Genomic DNA, 14984 nt, shown 5'->3' with positions numbered 1-14984 from the left:
CTCATCCATGGAAAGGGTCTAGTGGCACCCAGGACCTGTTAACTACATACAGGCTATTACCATGTTGCAATTAACAACTATCTGCGTCAAATCAACTGCATGGTGACATCTAGAAGCTTTTTTTTTTTTAATTTTTTTTAATGTTTATTTATTTTTGAGAGAGAGAGAGAGAGAGAGAGAGAGAGTAGGGGAGAGGCAGAGAGAGAGAGAGGGAGACACAGATTCTGAAGCAGGCTCCAGGCTCCGAGCTGTCAGCACAGAGCCTGACGCGGGACTTGAACTCACAAACTGTGAGATCATGACCTGAGTCGAAGTTGGACACTTAACTGACTGAGCCACCCAGGCACCCCTAGAAGCCTTTAGACACGGCTGCAGCATGGGAGGAACGCGAGCCTGGCATGGCTCCTGAGGGCAGAGGCACTGATGCCTAGCCTGGGGTGCACGGACCTTTCCCTTCAGGGCTGGTGGCTGGGCTGACCCGTCTAGGAGGGAGGGTGCTATGGTGACTGGGAACTAGGACCGTGCCTCCTAGTCTGATTCCCAGTCACCAGTTGTCCAAGGCACTCTGGGCAAGTTGACGGCCATCTCTGAGAGACAAGGCATCCTCAGCTGTAGCAAGAGGGGGTGTTCATGGTGACTGCTAAGGAAGTGTCCAGTGACATTGTTGGTCACGACTGCGGTCTCATCTGAAGGCTCGAGTGGGCAGGAGAGCTCCATTTCCTCACAAGGAGGGGAAGAGGACAGGGTCATACATGGGCTTGGATACCAGGAGGAGGGATCATTGGGGGCCACCTTAAAGGCTGCCTACCACACTGGGGAATGATGCCCTGTGGACTAGGGCACCCTCCAAACTTTCCAGAGTTCCAGGCCATGCCCATTGCCTCAGGCTGGGGACTCCCTGAGCCAGAACCATCAGCTTCCTGAGGGGTGAGTCTTTCTCTTGGGAAATCCTGTTTGTTTCGTGTTGCCACACAAAAGGGCCAAGCACTGGACCCTTTTTCCTATCTCCTTCCACGGCCCTGCCTAGCATCTCTTTCTTGTGCCCAAGGCTCATCCTGGGGCCCCCACAGCCCCTGGAAAGGGTGACCCCGAGTTCCAGCTGCTGGGATCCAGTGGTGGGTGCAGGGGCTGGGAGAGGCTGCCCTGCACTGGGGTGGGGAGACTGGCAGACAGGCTGCCTCCCCTTCCAGAGCCCGTGGGCTGTGAGAGGTGTATCTGAAACAGCCTCTGTACTCCCGCAGGGGGCTGGCGGTAGTCCCATCATCAGCCCTGGATCTGGGTGAAGCTGTGAGTCACAGAGACCCAAGGTGGGCGAGCCCTGCTCTGCCTGCAGAGTCCATACCTGGTACGTGGACACCTTGGCCGGGTGGCCAGACTAGAGCTGGAGGAGGTGGGAAGTCCTCATCCCAAGTGCCAGGATCCCAGTCCCCTCCTCACTCATTCTTTGTCTCATACTTTACATTGGGTGCCAGGAGCACCCAGGGACAACAAGCAGGTTTTATTTTATGTCCTAGTTCCACCTGGTTGGTAGCAGCTGTCCCAGGCACAGGGTCCAGGAGGATTCTGAAGCTAAACTGGGGGGGGGTGGGGGGGGGGCGGGCAGAGCGCGCTGGGAAGGACTGTTCACGGCGGCCTAGGGAGGGGGGAACGGAACAGCAGCTCCTGCCCCTGCGTCCTACCCTAGCATCAGACACCCAGAACATACAGAGCACAAGAGAGACTCGGCCCCATTGCTTGGTCCCTGTCACTGAGGAGATCACAGCCTAGCGAGAGCGTGACCGTAAACAGGCAGTTCGAATTCTGTGGGATGGACGCTGTGAACCCTGGGCCTATTAATTTAAAGGGAACAGACTCTCCAGTTATTTGTTAAATTAGCCTAGTGTAGCCATAAGCCTTTAATTGTTCCGTCGTGCGCGTGAGAGAAGAGCGAAGCGCCAATGCTCGTTTTTCTGACTGACGGAAAGTTTTACAGATAGAGGATCTCTTGGGGAAACAGAGATACCAATGACAACACTATAACCAGAGAAATAAACTATCAAGTAAGACAACAAATCAAACTGTGAGGGGACAGGTTTTGGGGGTTATGTTCCCTGTTCATGGCAATGATTTCTACAGGCTTGGGAGCCTGGTCACAGACTCCTTTGCTCAAAAATTCTTCAAAAGACATTTCTTTTCACAGAGAACATGCCCATTTGGTTACTGTTATGCAATGTGGATGTGTGAATATTCATAAAGATGGAATAGACTTGTGAAAGTTCTCCATTTAGGACCTTACGAAATCAAGTTCTTTTAACTACTTTTATGGAGGCAGGATGACTCTCCTTCCTCCACAGCTGCAAGGGAGCAGTGACATTTCATTTCTTTTTTTAGATGTCTTTTGTTAATTATGAAACTTGCAGTTTTTAGGCCAGGCTCCAGCCGAAAATTTCATTTCTTGAGTTTCATTTGATTCACTGTCAGCAACCAAGAAAGAGCTACAGAGGGTTTTTCTTAATAACAGTCAAATAAGGCGTATACAGTAGGTTTCTTTATGGGCCTACGCGGGCCCACCAGGATGAAGGGGGGTGTTCTTATGAGGGCCTGACAAGCTGGCCAACAGACCCTTCCTGCCCCGAAGCATCCTCTGGTGGTTTTGAGGACAGGGGTGTGCAGATTCTTCTAAGGTGTCCTGCCTCAGCTGGGAGGATGAGGAAGATGTGGTCGGCTGCTGGCAGGCAAATCCGACAAGCAGGCACATGACAGGCAACGTGAAGACTAGTGGACCCATGAAATGTCATAGCCTTGGAGTTCAAACATCAGTCCTCAGGGCATCCCCTTCTCTCATTGTGCTGGCGACTCCCTAGGCTTCGTGGTTCCAGCTCAGGTGGAATGTCTGTGAGGGGCTGGGGCATGAGCAGAGGGTTCCCGACATTGGTCTTTCTCCCCCAGGCTGCCTACAAGAGCTGAACCCCACCACCAGCTTTGGGGACCCAGGAAGTTCTGAGTTCAAGGTGAAAGAGTCAAAGTGCCCTGGGCAAGGGCCCTCTCGGATTGGGAAGAGCAGGGGTGGGGTCTGCCTGGGAGGAGCCTACTGGGGGGAGGTGGTCCTACCTCCTATAGCCAGGGGGAAGAAGGGACCACCACTGAAGTACCTTTTACACAACATAAAATAAGTTTAATGAATTCAGGAATCAGGCGAGGGCTGTAATGGAAGTGAGGCCCACTAGGACAGCCACTGAGGTCTCCAGGGTCCCTTGGGGGAAGTGGGCCTGGCACGGGGATTCCCTCACAAGCCTGGGCCCAAATGCTCTTGCTTCCCAGAACCTGGCCCAGAGGGCAGAGAGGAGACAAGCAGGACCCACAACCCGGAGGCCCTGTCAACAGCCATCCGTGAATGTAGGCGGTCGAAAGCTCACTCAGGGAGCCCCAAGGCTCTCGGACCTGCCCTCCCGGGGCCTGCCAGAACCCCAGGTTCCCCTGGAGGGGCTGGGCTGGAGCCTGGGCCAGGAGAGAGCGGAACTTCAGAAACTGCTGAGGATTGAGATTCCTCAGAGGCAGAGAGAGGGGGACCCTCAGGAGCAGAAAGAAGAGAGCCCCCAGGGTCAGAGAGGGGAAGCCCCCCGGGGGGAGAGCAAAAAAGTTCCTTCCAGACACAGAGAGAAGACACATCAGGGTCAGAGTGCAGAGGCCACTCAGGCTCTGAGGGAGGAGGTCTCGGAGTATCCCAGGTGTGAGGCTCCCCAGAGTGAGAGGAGAGAGTCTCCTCAAGGTCAAAGAGGAAATAGCCCTAAGTGTCAGAGAACGGAGGTTCTCCAGGAGCCACAAGACCCGGAAATGAAGACCCTTCAGACTTCCCCAGGCCCTAACTGGGAGGTGGCTGAGGGAGAGGTGCCTACACAACCCCCGGAGGAAGGCGGCTCCCTGGGAATTTCTAGGGATCTCTGTAGGTCCCTGGGAGAACAGATGCCACAGCAAAGGGGTAGGGAGAGCCCTGGCTCCGGGGAAAGGGCCGCGCAGCGGCGAGAGTCAGCACCGGGCGCGGGAGAGCAGAGGGCCGCCGGGGAGCGGGTACCGACTCCCCTTCTACCCCCGAGGCCCCCGACCCGGCCGCGGCTGCTCCCAAGGCCAGGGGCCGAGACGCTAGAGGCCCCAAGCACTGGGAGCTCGGGGCAGCAGGAGCGCCCCCCAGCTCCCCGGGGGCACCCAGGGCTGGTGCCCGACCCGCACGGGCTTCAGGACCGGGGAGAAAGCCCAGGCCCGGCGGAGCAGGTGCCGGGCGCCGGCGGGGAGCCGAGGGGCAACGCGGAGGCCCCCAAGGCCTCAAAGGCCGCGTGGCCCTGGCCCCCGGGCAGGGAGAAGGCGTCGGCGGGCGTGAGCGAGGTGCAGCAGGAGACCGCTCTGCAGCGGCTGCTGGAGCTACACCGCGCGGCCAGGCGCCGGCGGCGGCAGGATCGCGAGCAGCAGCGGCTCCGGGTGCGTATCCGCACCTGCCGGCCGGCTTGAGGCAGGCGGGGCCCGCCGAGGACCGGCCGGTCGGCCGGCCGCTGACAGCCGTCTCCCCGCCGCCCCCCCCCCCCCCCCCAGGTCTTGGAATGCCTCCGCATCGCCAAGAACCGCCACTGCCGGGTGCACCCTCTGGGGCCCCCACCCAGCCCAGCTCAGCTCCCGCCACAGGCAAGGCTCCCAGAAGGCGGTGGCGTCACCACTATCAGGGCCAGGGCGGGGGGAACGCGGGGATGGGGGAGGGGAGGGCTGGGTCCGAGCTGGGCGCGCCTCCTGGATGCCTTTGGAGTGCACACTTGCACTGACCCCGACAGAGGGCGGGAGGGGGGCGTCAGTCGGGTGCTGCCCCCTGCTGGCTCCATCAAGCCCGCGGGGTCCAAGGCCGGGGCGCTCAGCGCTCTGCACCGCCCCAGGAGGACGCGGCGGGGCAGCGGCGAGCCCTGCGGCAGCAGCTGCAACAAGTGCATCGGGAGAGGACCCGGCGGCTGCGGGCCCTCGGGGCCAGGTGAGGGGAGGATGGGGAGGCTTATGGGTCGATCTTCCTCGAGAGGAAGAGAGAGGGAGAGCGAGAGGGAGAGCGAGCGAGATGGTTCTCTTTCTCGGGCATCTGGAATAACCGGCCACTCTCTTTCAGGAACACTCAGAACTTCCAGCAGCTACTGTGGCCTCGCACTGAGGACCCTTTGCCAGGAGAGGAGCCCTCGCCCTTCGCAGCCCCATCTAGTCATTGCTGAATCCTCAAAGGGATGATTAAAGAGATGGGGATTAAAGAAAAAGCAAGTGCAGGTTAGAGGGAGTTCCAAGAAAGGCCCCCAACGCTGCCTCGGGGCCTGGGAGGGCCAGAAACACACACAGCAGCTCAGTCCCACTAGAAGGCGTGTTATTTCGTCTTCTCTCCCCTAACTCCACTGCCCGGCCAAGGTCAGAGAGCCAGGTCCCGGGGGTCAAGCAGTGCGAAGGCCCCATTCTTTCGGAAGAATGATTCGATGCGGCACATCTTACAGGAGACCAGTTCTTGCTTCACCGGGGGGCCTGGGAAAAAATGTCAGAGGCCAGGAATGATGGGTCCTGGGAAAGGGAACTTGGCCAGAGCATGGGAGCCCTGCCTTCCTAGCCCTAGGAATCTGCCTGTATTGTATCCACTTTGTATCCTTTGTGAAGGAATAAAAAGTGCTTCTGAGGAATGGGAGCCCTGGGCAAACTAAGGAGCTGGCTGGGTGCCCAGATCAGCAGTGAGGGCAGAACCAGTCAGTCAGCCATGTGCCATTATTTCCCCCACCTCAGGGTCCTCTGCAGAGTGGGTGGTGGGACACCCAGCACTGCTTATCGTAGGGACAGAGCTAAACGTCTCTGGGAGAGACAGGGCTTCCTTCTACCTCCTGTTCCCCTGGGACTTGCTTCCTGCTTTTGTTGGAAAACTCTTTCCTCTCCCTTTAGCACCCTGGGGAAAGTGGGGGGAATTTTTCAGGCAAAATGTCAACTGTGTTTATCCCAACCGTCTACCTGTGGATGGCATTCAAGCCTGTGGAGAAAAACCCATGACTGCGTAGTCTCACTTGAAATTCATGACCACAAATAGCAAAGGGACGGACGCGGCATCACCCAGCAATCCCGCAACACTCCCTGGTGTAGTCCCTTTCCCATGCCATAACTTCATCTCCCACTACACCGCTGTCTCCCCACTCTCTTCCCTGATGAGGACCACTGACCCAGCCTCCCAGAAAAAGCGGACTCAGTCCAGATGGATAGCCTTCCCACCAAAACCGCCTCCCCTACCCTTCTCTGTGCCCCTGGCCTCTCCTGTCAGATTCCAGCACCTGGAGATCCCTGGATGAGCTTGTCCCACCTCAGGCTTTAAATAGCACCTATATTCTGCTGCCCCCCAATGTGCACCTTCAGCTCTGACCTCACTCCAGAGGGGGGACTTCGTACACAGCCACTGCACTGGCACCTCCAGCCTGGCTGGGGCTCATCTGTCTTCACACCCCCTCCAGCCCTGCTCCTCTCTCTTCCCTGTCCAGCTGCTTGAGCCAAATACCTGCGCTTCGCCGTGGCTTTCTGTCTCCTTCTGTCATTCAATCCATCAGTAGGCTTCAGGGATTTTTCCTCCAAAACATAGCCTGAATCTACCTCAGCTCTACTGCTAATCACCCTAGCCCAAGCCATTATCCTCCCTGCCAGCATAACTCAAAATAGATGCAGACCTCATCTGCCAGAGCGGATTCTTTCTCTGAAAAAGCCATTACTTACAGAACAGTTAGTATCCTATCAGTACCATTCACCTGCTTAAAACTCTCCACGGCTTCCTCTCCCACTTGGGTTCCTCCATTGTGTCACTTAGCTTCCAGCCCTTAGGTCGGTCCTCCGAGACCCATCTAAAACGTCCTGACATCCCATCTAAAACGTCTCATGCCCCCTGCCCCTCTCCCCCATCACTCCCTAGTCTCATCATGGAACCTGTCCTTCTCAGATGTTTCCTTTGTCTTATGTTTACGGCCTGGACCCCCCGCAAGAATGGACACCCCCATCCGTGTGTCTTGTGTGCCTAGGGCCGACAGCATGGCCTGGCTCATGGCAGGAGCTCCGTGTTTGTGAAGTGAATAATCTCTGGGAGGTTGGGGCTCACCCAGCTGCCAGCCGTATATGAAGTTGGTGGTGATGGGGAAGAGGTAGCGCATCTCTGGCACGTCCAGTTTTCGGGTGTTGAGGTAGCGGTAGCGCCCCTGGAAGTCGTGGGAGATGCCTTCGTACAGCAGGGCCCGGGTGGCAGGCAGTACCGGATACATTTCGGACTGAATGGGCGTCTCCAGGGGAGGGCCGGGGGTCGTGGAAGGCACCGCTTTGGGGGCAGGTGGGGGTGAGGGAGGGGCTTTGGGGTGCAGGGTGGGCAGCGCGAGGGGTAGGCGGGCTGCAGCCTTAGCCTTCTGCTTGGCCTTCACTGTCGACCCGTACTTGCGGTGCCATTCACAGCGAAACATCTTCTCCCTCAGATATTCCTCCTTCCAGAAGTTCTGCCGCAGCGTATCCATGTTGAGTTGCCGTGACATGGTAGCAAGGGCAGGAGAGGTAGCAGGGTGGCTGCAGCTGAGGGGTGAACACAGGAGGCAGAGTCCTTCGGACAGCAGGTGGCTGCCACGGACAGTCACCCGGCAACCAGGCCTCACCTCACATAGGGCCAGGGTTCTATTTGCCATGCCCTTAGCAGACCTCACGTGCCTTGATCCACAGGCAGCCTCAGGCCAGGGCCCGCCAGAGAAAGGCCTCGATCTCCAAACCTCTTGCGGGATCCGGGCTCAGTCTCGTATCACAGGCCTTTAGGTTTCCTGTGTTTCTGCTTCCAGCCCCTTGGGGTCAGGTCCCCTCCCAGCCCAAGAGACTGAAGTGGGGGAGCCAGAGGCCTGGACACAAGCCTCCTCCCGCTCCTCCCCACCAGAGCTGGTCACTTGATTCAGAGGACCCATCCCTGAGTTATGACCTCCTGGGACAATCTTCCTGGTGCAACTCTTCTATGCCTATATCTTTGGCAGAAGCTTTTCCAGCCCTGCCAGTCGAATCTCCCCAAGAGCCTCATCCCACGCGTGTCCTTTCTAGCACCCAGCCTCAGTTTGGAGAGAAACAATAACGTTACTTTAATTTAACATCAACAATGACACCGTGTAACAGCACAGGGAAGAGGTGGTGGAGAGAAGACACTCAGGCTTCCTGTTCCCTAACCAGCCTTGACTTTAATGGCAGAGCCCCAGCAACCTGGAAGCCCCTCACCTAGCCTCTTAATGGAGTGGGCAGGGGCACGGGAATTGGAAATCAGAGGCTCAAAACTCACAGAAGGACTGAGGGCAAGCCTGGGGAGGAGCTGCCTGGCTGTAGGGAGGGCCCTAGCGCAGGTCTTCGGCTGTGAACATGCCCCGGGCCCGGCGCAGGATGGAGTCCTTGGCGGCATCATAGGGGTGCTCCTTGGACGGGATCTCCAGGACGGCTGGGATGGAGCGCTGGTGGGCGTCGAGCGCGTGCCGCACCATCTCTGCGATGTACTGGTTGATGAGGATAATGCCGATGTCATCCCGGTTTAGAAACTGCCTGTTGGGAGAAATGAGAAGGGAGCCCACTCCGAGGTGGTGAGGCCGGGCGGCGGAGGCAAACGTGCTTGACCCAGCGAGTGCAGAGGCCAAGGGCAAAGGTTGCTAGACCAAACTCTCTCCATTCTAACCAGAACCAACTTCACTCAAAATCTAGGGGCCCTGGCTGTCAGGGGTAACTTCCACCTCCCCTGCTTGGAAGGCTCCCAAGTGAGCTGGTGCTGAAGATTAGGGCACAGGCTGATGTGACCTGTGCACTGCGTTTGTGTGAAAAAGAGAGAGGATAAGAATATGTATGTCTGTCCCTAGTATGTACATTTAAAAAAGCAGGAAGATAAGGAATGAAGCGCTTCCAGGGGCGGAGAAGGGAGGTAAAGAAGTGGAAATAGATGGGGGTAGGAGTGAGACTTCTCAATATGTATACCTTTGAAATATTAATTTGCAAACCACACGAATACCTTAACTTTTCAAAGGAAAACAATTTCTTTAAAGGGGCTGATGAGACCACTAAAGGCCTTAAGGTCTATGCTGAAGTTTGGCATGAGCTAAGAATACAACATAGGAAGAGGAAAATCATCCTTTCCCCACAGAGAGGACCTAGCACTGGGATCTTCCTTTCTTGTAATCACCCAGGCATTAATATATTAAAAACTACTGGGGCGCCTGGATAGCTTAGTCAGTTAAGCAACCGATTCTCGGTTTCAGTTCAGGTCATGATCTCACAGTTTGTGGGATGGAGCCCTGTGTTGTGCTCTGTGCTGACACTGCAGTGCCTGCTTGGGATTCTCGCTCTCTCTCTCTCTGTCTCCCTCCCTCCCTCCCCTGCTCACACACTGGCATGAGCTCCCTCTCTCTCAAAACAAATAAACGTCAAAAAAATATATATCTATAAATAAACTATTTTTGCTGAGCACTTGCTCTGTGCCAGGCACGAGGGCCAGTTAGACTTGATGACTGATCTCTGGGTCCCTTTGGATGGAAACATGGAATGGTCTTGGAGTAAAATCTGTCCTTCTCCTATGACAACTTGGGTCACTTTACCAGAATGCTTAGAGATCAGGCCAGTTCAGGGCCTATCATCCCCAGGCAGCAGGATCCAGTCTCAGCCAGCAGCTCAAGGCTGGACTGTTTAGGGGAAAACAGGGGAGAGTGGTTTGTTCCTAAGACTTGGCAACAGGGGCCTTAGAGAAGGAGTGAGAAAGCACAGGGGGCTGGCATCCTTGTTTCAAGTCACCAGGACACCTCCTGAGTTAAGGGACATGCCCACATCCACACTATGAAGCTATCACTCTTGACCCAGAGCAGGAAATGAGGACTTCAAATGCAAGGTCTTTTTGCTAAATTCACTTATTCTGGTGGCTTTTTAAAAAGATTCTTTAAAAAAAGTTTTTTTTAATTTTATTTTTGACAGGGAGGGAGGGAGGGGGAGAGAGAGAGAGAGAGAGAGAGAGAGAGAGAGAGAACAAGTCGGGGAAGGGCAGAGAGCGAAGGAAACACAAAATCTGAAGCAGGCTCCAGACTCTGAACTGTCAGCACAGAGCTCCATGTGGGGCTCGAACACACAAACCGGGAGATCATAACCTGAGCCGAAGTCGGACGCTCAAGCCACCCAGGCACAAACCCCCCCTTTTTAAAAAAATTTCATTTGTTTTTGAGAGAGAGAGAGAGACAGAGTGCAAGTCGGGGAGGGGAAAAGATTCTTATATTCTCTGTACTGATCATGCCATACGCACATGAAGTTTTTCTTCTTTTGATTAAAAAAAAAAAAGGCAAGGTCTTAGCACAAAGTAGGATACAGTCCTAATATTCTGCAGGCTATGCTCAGGACAATGGGAAATTCCAAGACTGAAGAGTGTGGACCTGGCTTAAGAGAGTTTGGCCTAGGGTTCAAATCTCCACTCCCTCTCTTCCAAATGGTGTGACTTTGGAATGTGCCTTAACCTCTCTGAGCTTTAGTTTTCCCACTTGTACGTGGGAATAATAACCCCTACCTTACAGGATGATTGTGAGCCTCTAAAGGGCATGAAAATACAAGAAAGCCCGACCCCACTGCCTAGGTGTTCGCCCAGTGTGTGGTTCCTTTAGGGGTCAACTCCCAAAAGAGCTGAGGCAGGTCCCACGGGCCGGTTGGGCCGAGGGGCGGCGCCTGTCACGAGCTCTGTTCCCCTTCTTTCCTGACACACAGTCATATGAGGGATGAGCTCGTGGACCTGACATAACCCGGGTCCCCCGGAGTGCAGAAAGAGAACTTGGGGCACAGAGGCCTCCCCCGGAAGGGCGGCCGGACCGACTTCCTTGACCCTCGAGGGCAGGGTCTGGAAGCCCCTCTCAGGCCCCGACTGCCGGGGCTCCGAGCTGCCCCCACCTATTCCCCTCGCTCCGACCCGAAGCAGAGGGACCCATTCAGGCCTCACGGGCTACCGTACCGGAAAGTGTCTTCGATCTCATTGATGGTTGTATCCTTCTCCACCACCAGGAAATTAGGGTGGCGGTTCTTGTTAAGCTCCCCTATGCCGCCCAAGAGGAAGCCAGTAACTGTGTCCTCGTCTCCGATCACCGCAATTAGCTTCCCCCTACCCGCCATTCTCGCAGACAGGTAGAGCTCAGTAGAGACGGCCTGAAGTCCCCGAAGCCCCACCCCCGCAGTGCACAGCCTTTTCAATCGCACCTCCACCCTTTAGACATGCGCAGTTCACCACTCCGCCTCCGGGACATGCGTATTAATAGAAACACGGCCTCAATCTGAATACGCCTGCGCCGTAAAGAGAGGCCCGAACCTGGGGACTACGAGTCCCAGAAGGACGTGCGGCACCACGGACTCACGCAGGCGCGTTCCATCGCTCGTTCAGTAAACCTGTTGAACCTAGCGCTGTTAGACCCTGAGACCTCAGAAGAAAAGACGTAGTTTCTGTTCTCGAGGGTAAGGTCCGAGCCTGAACCGTGTACGTAAGTCTTTAACTATGGCACACAGTTAACGACCAGGACATATTTGTTTAGTAGATAAAAGATTGAACAAGTTAATGGTGACACTGACTAGGGAGGTGGGGTTTCAAGTGAACAGGCAGTTACAAAGCGGTTTGTTAATGCTAAAATATGAGAAGTACATGGAAGCATCCACTGAAGGCATAACTAACCCACAGAGGGGTAGGGGAAGGGTGCTCAAAGAAGGTCGCCAGAAGGATGCAGGGGATAGAAATAAGGACAAGAGAGTGTTCTAGGTAAGAGGAACAGCATATGCAAAGGCTTAGTGACTAGAGAGCACGAGTGCCCTCAAGAAGAGTTAAAGAATCTGGAAGTTATCCTGAGGACAAATTATCCTGAAGCCACTGGAAAATGGTGTCCTGAGGCAGGTGTTCTAGAGCTAGTGCTGTCCCGGTGCTGTGTGCAGAGGCAAGACTGCAGGAGGATACCACTGTGGTTAGAGATAATGGTGGCCAGAACTCGGGCTGTGATAATGGGAATGTGGAGATGGAGTCAAGAGATATTTATTTAGAGACAGAATGGGCAAAACTGGTTTTCAGATTGGATGTGTTTGGGGAGTGAGAGACCCAGGTGACCCCTGGCTTTCTGGCCATTGCAACCGGGTGGATGGCAGTAACATTCCTGAGAGAGTGAGCTCTGTGAAATACAGACTGAAAGAGAAAGGTCCAGCTTTCCTCCTCCATTTTAACAAACAGGCATCCTGGTGTTCAGCATGTGGTTTGTGAGTTTACAGTGCTTGAAACCTCCAGATGGTCTCATCTAGTGGTTATTTGTATGATTGGCTTGGGATTTGGGCACACCTGGTTTGAATCTTGGCCCCACTATTTAGAGGCATGATTTTTGGGTTTATCAGCAAAATTTTCAAGGCCTTGAGTTCTTCAGATAATAGTATGCCCACCTGATAGGGCTGTTGGGATTAAGTGAGATAGAGCCCTTAAATGTTCAGCACCCAGGGCCATATCGTGGTTGGGGAAGAGCAGCTGGATGTCTGTAGACACACAGGTGGGAGGCAGCTGATGCTCAGGAGGCCAGCAGGCCATCTGGGAAAGTGCTCACATCTGGAGTTAGTGGGGAGGGAGGGCAGAGAATGAGGAAGGGTGGGTGTAGAACCACCCGATTTAGTGCCTGGCACAGAACTGGCCCACAATGGTCACAGATGGCAGGGTACTTAAGAGAATGGATCCTGCCTTTAGTGGTTATAACAGGTGAAGTGAGGAGCTGGGTACATTTATCATTCAATCAGCCTTTATCACATGTGGCCCTGAAGAGGCTGAGGACGCAAGATAAAGTATGATTTCTGTTCTCAAGGAGCTCCCTGCAGGATGGAGGGGAGGGTGAAAAAAATATCACGGGGAGGAGGTCAGACATACAATAAAGAGAGGCCCTGGTGGGGCACCTGGGTGGCTCAGCCAGTTAAGTGTCTCACTCAAGTCATGGTCTAGCGGTTCGTGGGTTACAGCCCCATGTCAGGCTCTGCACTGGTGGGGCGGAGCCTGCTTAGGATTCCCTCTCTCTCTCCCCCTTTCTCTCTGCCCCTCCTGCATGCTCGTTCACTTGCTCTCTCGAAAGAAGGAAATTTTAAAAAAATTTTAAAAATTTTAAAAAATAGTTAGCCAGGGGAGCTAACTAAGGCCCTGGAGGGGCCTTAAGGGGGCAGGATTCAGAGCAAGGAGGAGGAAAGGAAAGAAGAAACTTGAAAAGGAGCAAGGAGGCGCATAGGCTACCGAGTAAAGAGGCGAGGAGGGTAGTTCAGAGCTGGGCCACCACTGTGTGCTGAAATGTCCAGGACAGGTCTAGAGGTGAGGGGTCAATTGAGTGAAATACTTCTTTGCCCTGCTCTAGCTACTGAGTTACTCATTTGTCACACCTGTCTGTATTAGACCTTCCAGGGTCAGGGAGCCCAGGCTCGTGGGGAGGAGGGTCTGTAGACACAAGGTCACAGATCAGTGTGGTAACACAGGCACAGATGTCCCCCTGGGGTGGTTTGGGAGCTGGGGGGCAGATCCAGGAGGGGCAGAGAGGGGGCCAGGAAGATGAGGAGAGTGGAGAGGCAAGGGTGTTGCCAGGCACTGGCCCAGACTGCCTCATGGGTACCCAGGACGCTAGAAGCTGTGAGAGTTTGGAGCGGAGGGTGTGGTGGAGAGAGGGCACACTGACTCAGGACTTCTTGCGTGAACAGGTTGGGGAAGCTGGTGTGTGAATCTGGAGGCCTTAAAGGCCTTGGTAGAAGAGTAGATGTTACCCTGGAACAGGAGGGAGCTGTGAACTGGCCTCAAGCCAGAGAGGGGCAGATTCCTATAATGTGAGCCTCTCAGGCTGCAGTGTGCAGGGTGGGCCGGGATGGCTAAGGGGAGGGGCTGGCAGGCCAGTGAGACTAGTTAAGAGGCTAGTGGGCCAGGGAGATTAGTGGGCCAGGAAGGCTAAGTGACAAGGCTGTAGGGCCAGGAAGACTAGTTCAGAGGTTGGTGACCAGAGAGGCCAAGTGAAGTGACTTTTAGGCCAGGGAAGCTAGTAAAAGGCTGATGGGCCAGGGAAACTAGTTAAGCACCGGTGGAACAGGGAGACTAGTTAAGGGGCTGGTGGGCCAGGGAGGGTAAATGAACAGATTGCTTGGCCATGGAGACAAGTGAAGAATCTGGTGGACCTGGGGGGCCAGTTAAGAGGCCAGTGAATCAGGGAAGTTAAGTTTAGAGGCTGGCAGAGCAGAGAGTCTAAGGGAAGAGGCTGTCGAGCCCAGAAGGCTAGTTCAGAGGTGGTAGCCAGGGAGGCCAAGAGAAGAGCCTGGTGGGTAAGTGAAGAGGCTGGTGGGATAGAGAGACTAGTTTAGATGCTGATGGGCCAAAAAGTCTAGTCTAAGAGCTGGTAGGACAGATACTAGTGAAAAGGCCAGTGGGCCATGGAGACTGGTTAAGAGGCTGATGGGTCAGGGAGACTAGTTCAGAGGTTTGCAGGCCAGGGAGGCTAGTGAAGATGCTGGTAGGCCAGGGAGAATAGTGACTATGCTGATGGGCCAAGAAGGCTAGTTACAAGTAAGGCACTTGTGAGGGGGCTGGCAGTTAGGGAGACTAAGAGGCTGGTGGGCCAGGGAGGCTAAGGGAGGAGGCTTGTGAACTAGGGAGGCTAAGGGAGGAGGCTGTGGGCCTGGGAGACCAGGTAAGAAGCTGGTGGCCGGGGAGGCTATGAGAAGAGGCTGGTGGGTAGAGGGAAGAGGGAAGAGGCAGGGGCCCTCAAGACTTGTCAGTGGCCTGAGGGCCAGGGAGACTAGTTCAGAGGTTTGCAGGTGGGGGAGAACAGATAAGCTGGTGGACCAGGGAGACTAGTTAAGAGGCCATGGGAGCTAACTGGAGAGGTGGTGGGCCTAGGAGAGGAGTTCAGAGGTTTGTGGGCCAGGAAGGTAAGGAAAGAGATCAGGCTAGGGTGACTAGTTAGGGGCTGGTTTAGGTT

At 55.0% G+C, this 14984-nt stretch overlaps 2 protein-coding genes and 1 long non-coding RNA gene across 20 annotated transcripts in view; 1 reads left to right on the top strand and 2 right to left on the bottom strand.

Moving 5' to 3' along the window:
- Positions 1–5341: 5341 nt before the first annotated feature.
- On the bottom strand, positions 5342–8001 carry ATP6V1FNB (ATP6V1F neighbor). Its single transcript, XM_042924105.1, has 2 exons — positions 7109–8001; positions 5342–5514 (listed from the first exon to the last, which is right to left on the bottom strand). The coding sequence occupies exons 1-2, from the start codon at positions 7674–7676 to the stop codon at positions 5405–5407; spliced, it is 678 nt and encodes a 225-aa protein (XP_042780039.1). The 5' UTR covers positions 7677–8001; the 3' UTR covers positions 5342–5404.
- Positions 8002–8086: 85 nt separating this feature from the next.
- Positions 8087–11235, bottom strand: ATP6V1F (ATPase H+ transporting V1 subunit F). Its single transcript, XM_042924118.1, has 2 exons — positions 10985–11235; positions 8087–8559 (listed from the first exon to the last, which is right to left on the bottom strand). The coding sequence occupies exons 1-2, from the start codon at positions 11140–11142 to the stop codon at positions 8358–8360; spliced, it is 360 nt and encodes a 119-aa protein (XP_042780052.1). The 5' UTR covers positions 11143–11235; the 3' UTR covers positions 8087–8357.
- A 122-nt stretch (positions 11236–11357) lies between these two features.
- LOC122211041 overlaps positions 11358–14984 on the top strand; it is a 22791-nt gene continuing 19164 nt past the window's right edge. For 16 of the 18 annotated variants that reach the window (XR_006198455.1, XR_006198445.1, XR_006198462.1 and 13 more), the window contains exon 1: positions 11358–11478. This is a non-coding gene — a long non-coding RNA (uncharacterized LOC122211041). Of the gene's footprint in view, positions 11501–14984 lie in introns of all 18 variants that reach the window. The other 2 variants (XR_006198450.1, XR_006198441.1) reach the window with 1 other exon arrangement.

Source organism: Panthera leo, chromosome A2, assembly GCF_018350215.1.
Source record: "Panthera leo isolate Ple1 chromosome A2, P.leo_Ple1_pat1.1, whole genome shotgun sequence".
NCBI classification, from domain to species: Eukaryota; Metazoa; Chordata; class Mammalia; order Carnivora; family Felidae; genus Panthera; species Panthera leo.
Note: the sequence above shows the minus strand (reverse complement) of the source record. Positions and strands in the feature narration are given on the sequence as shown.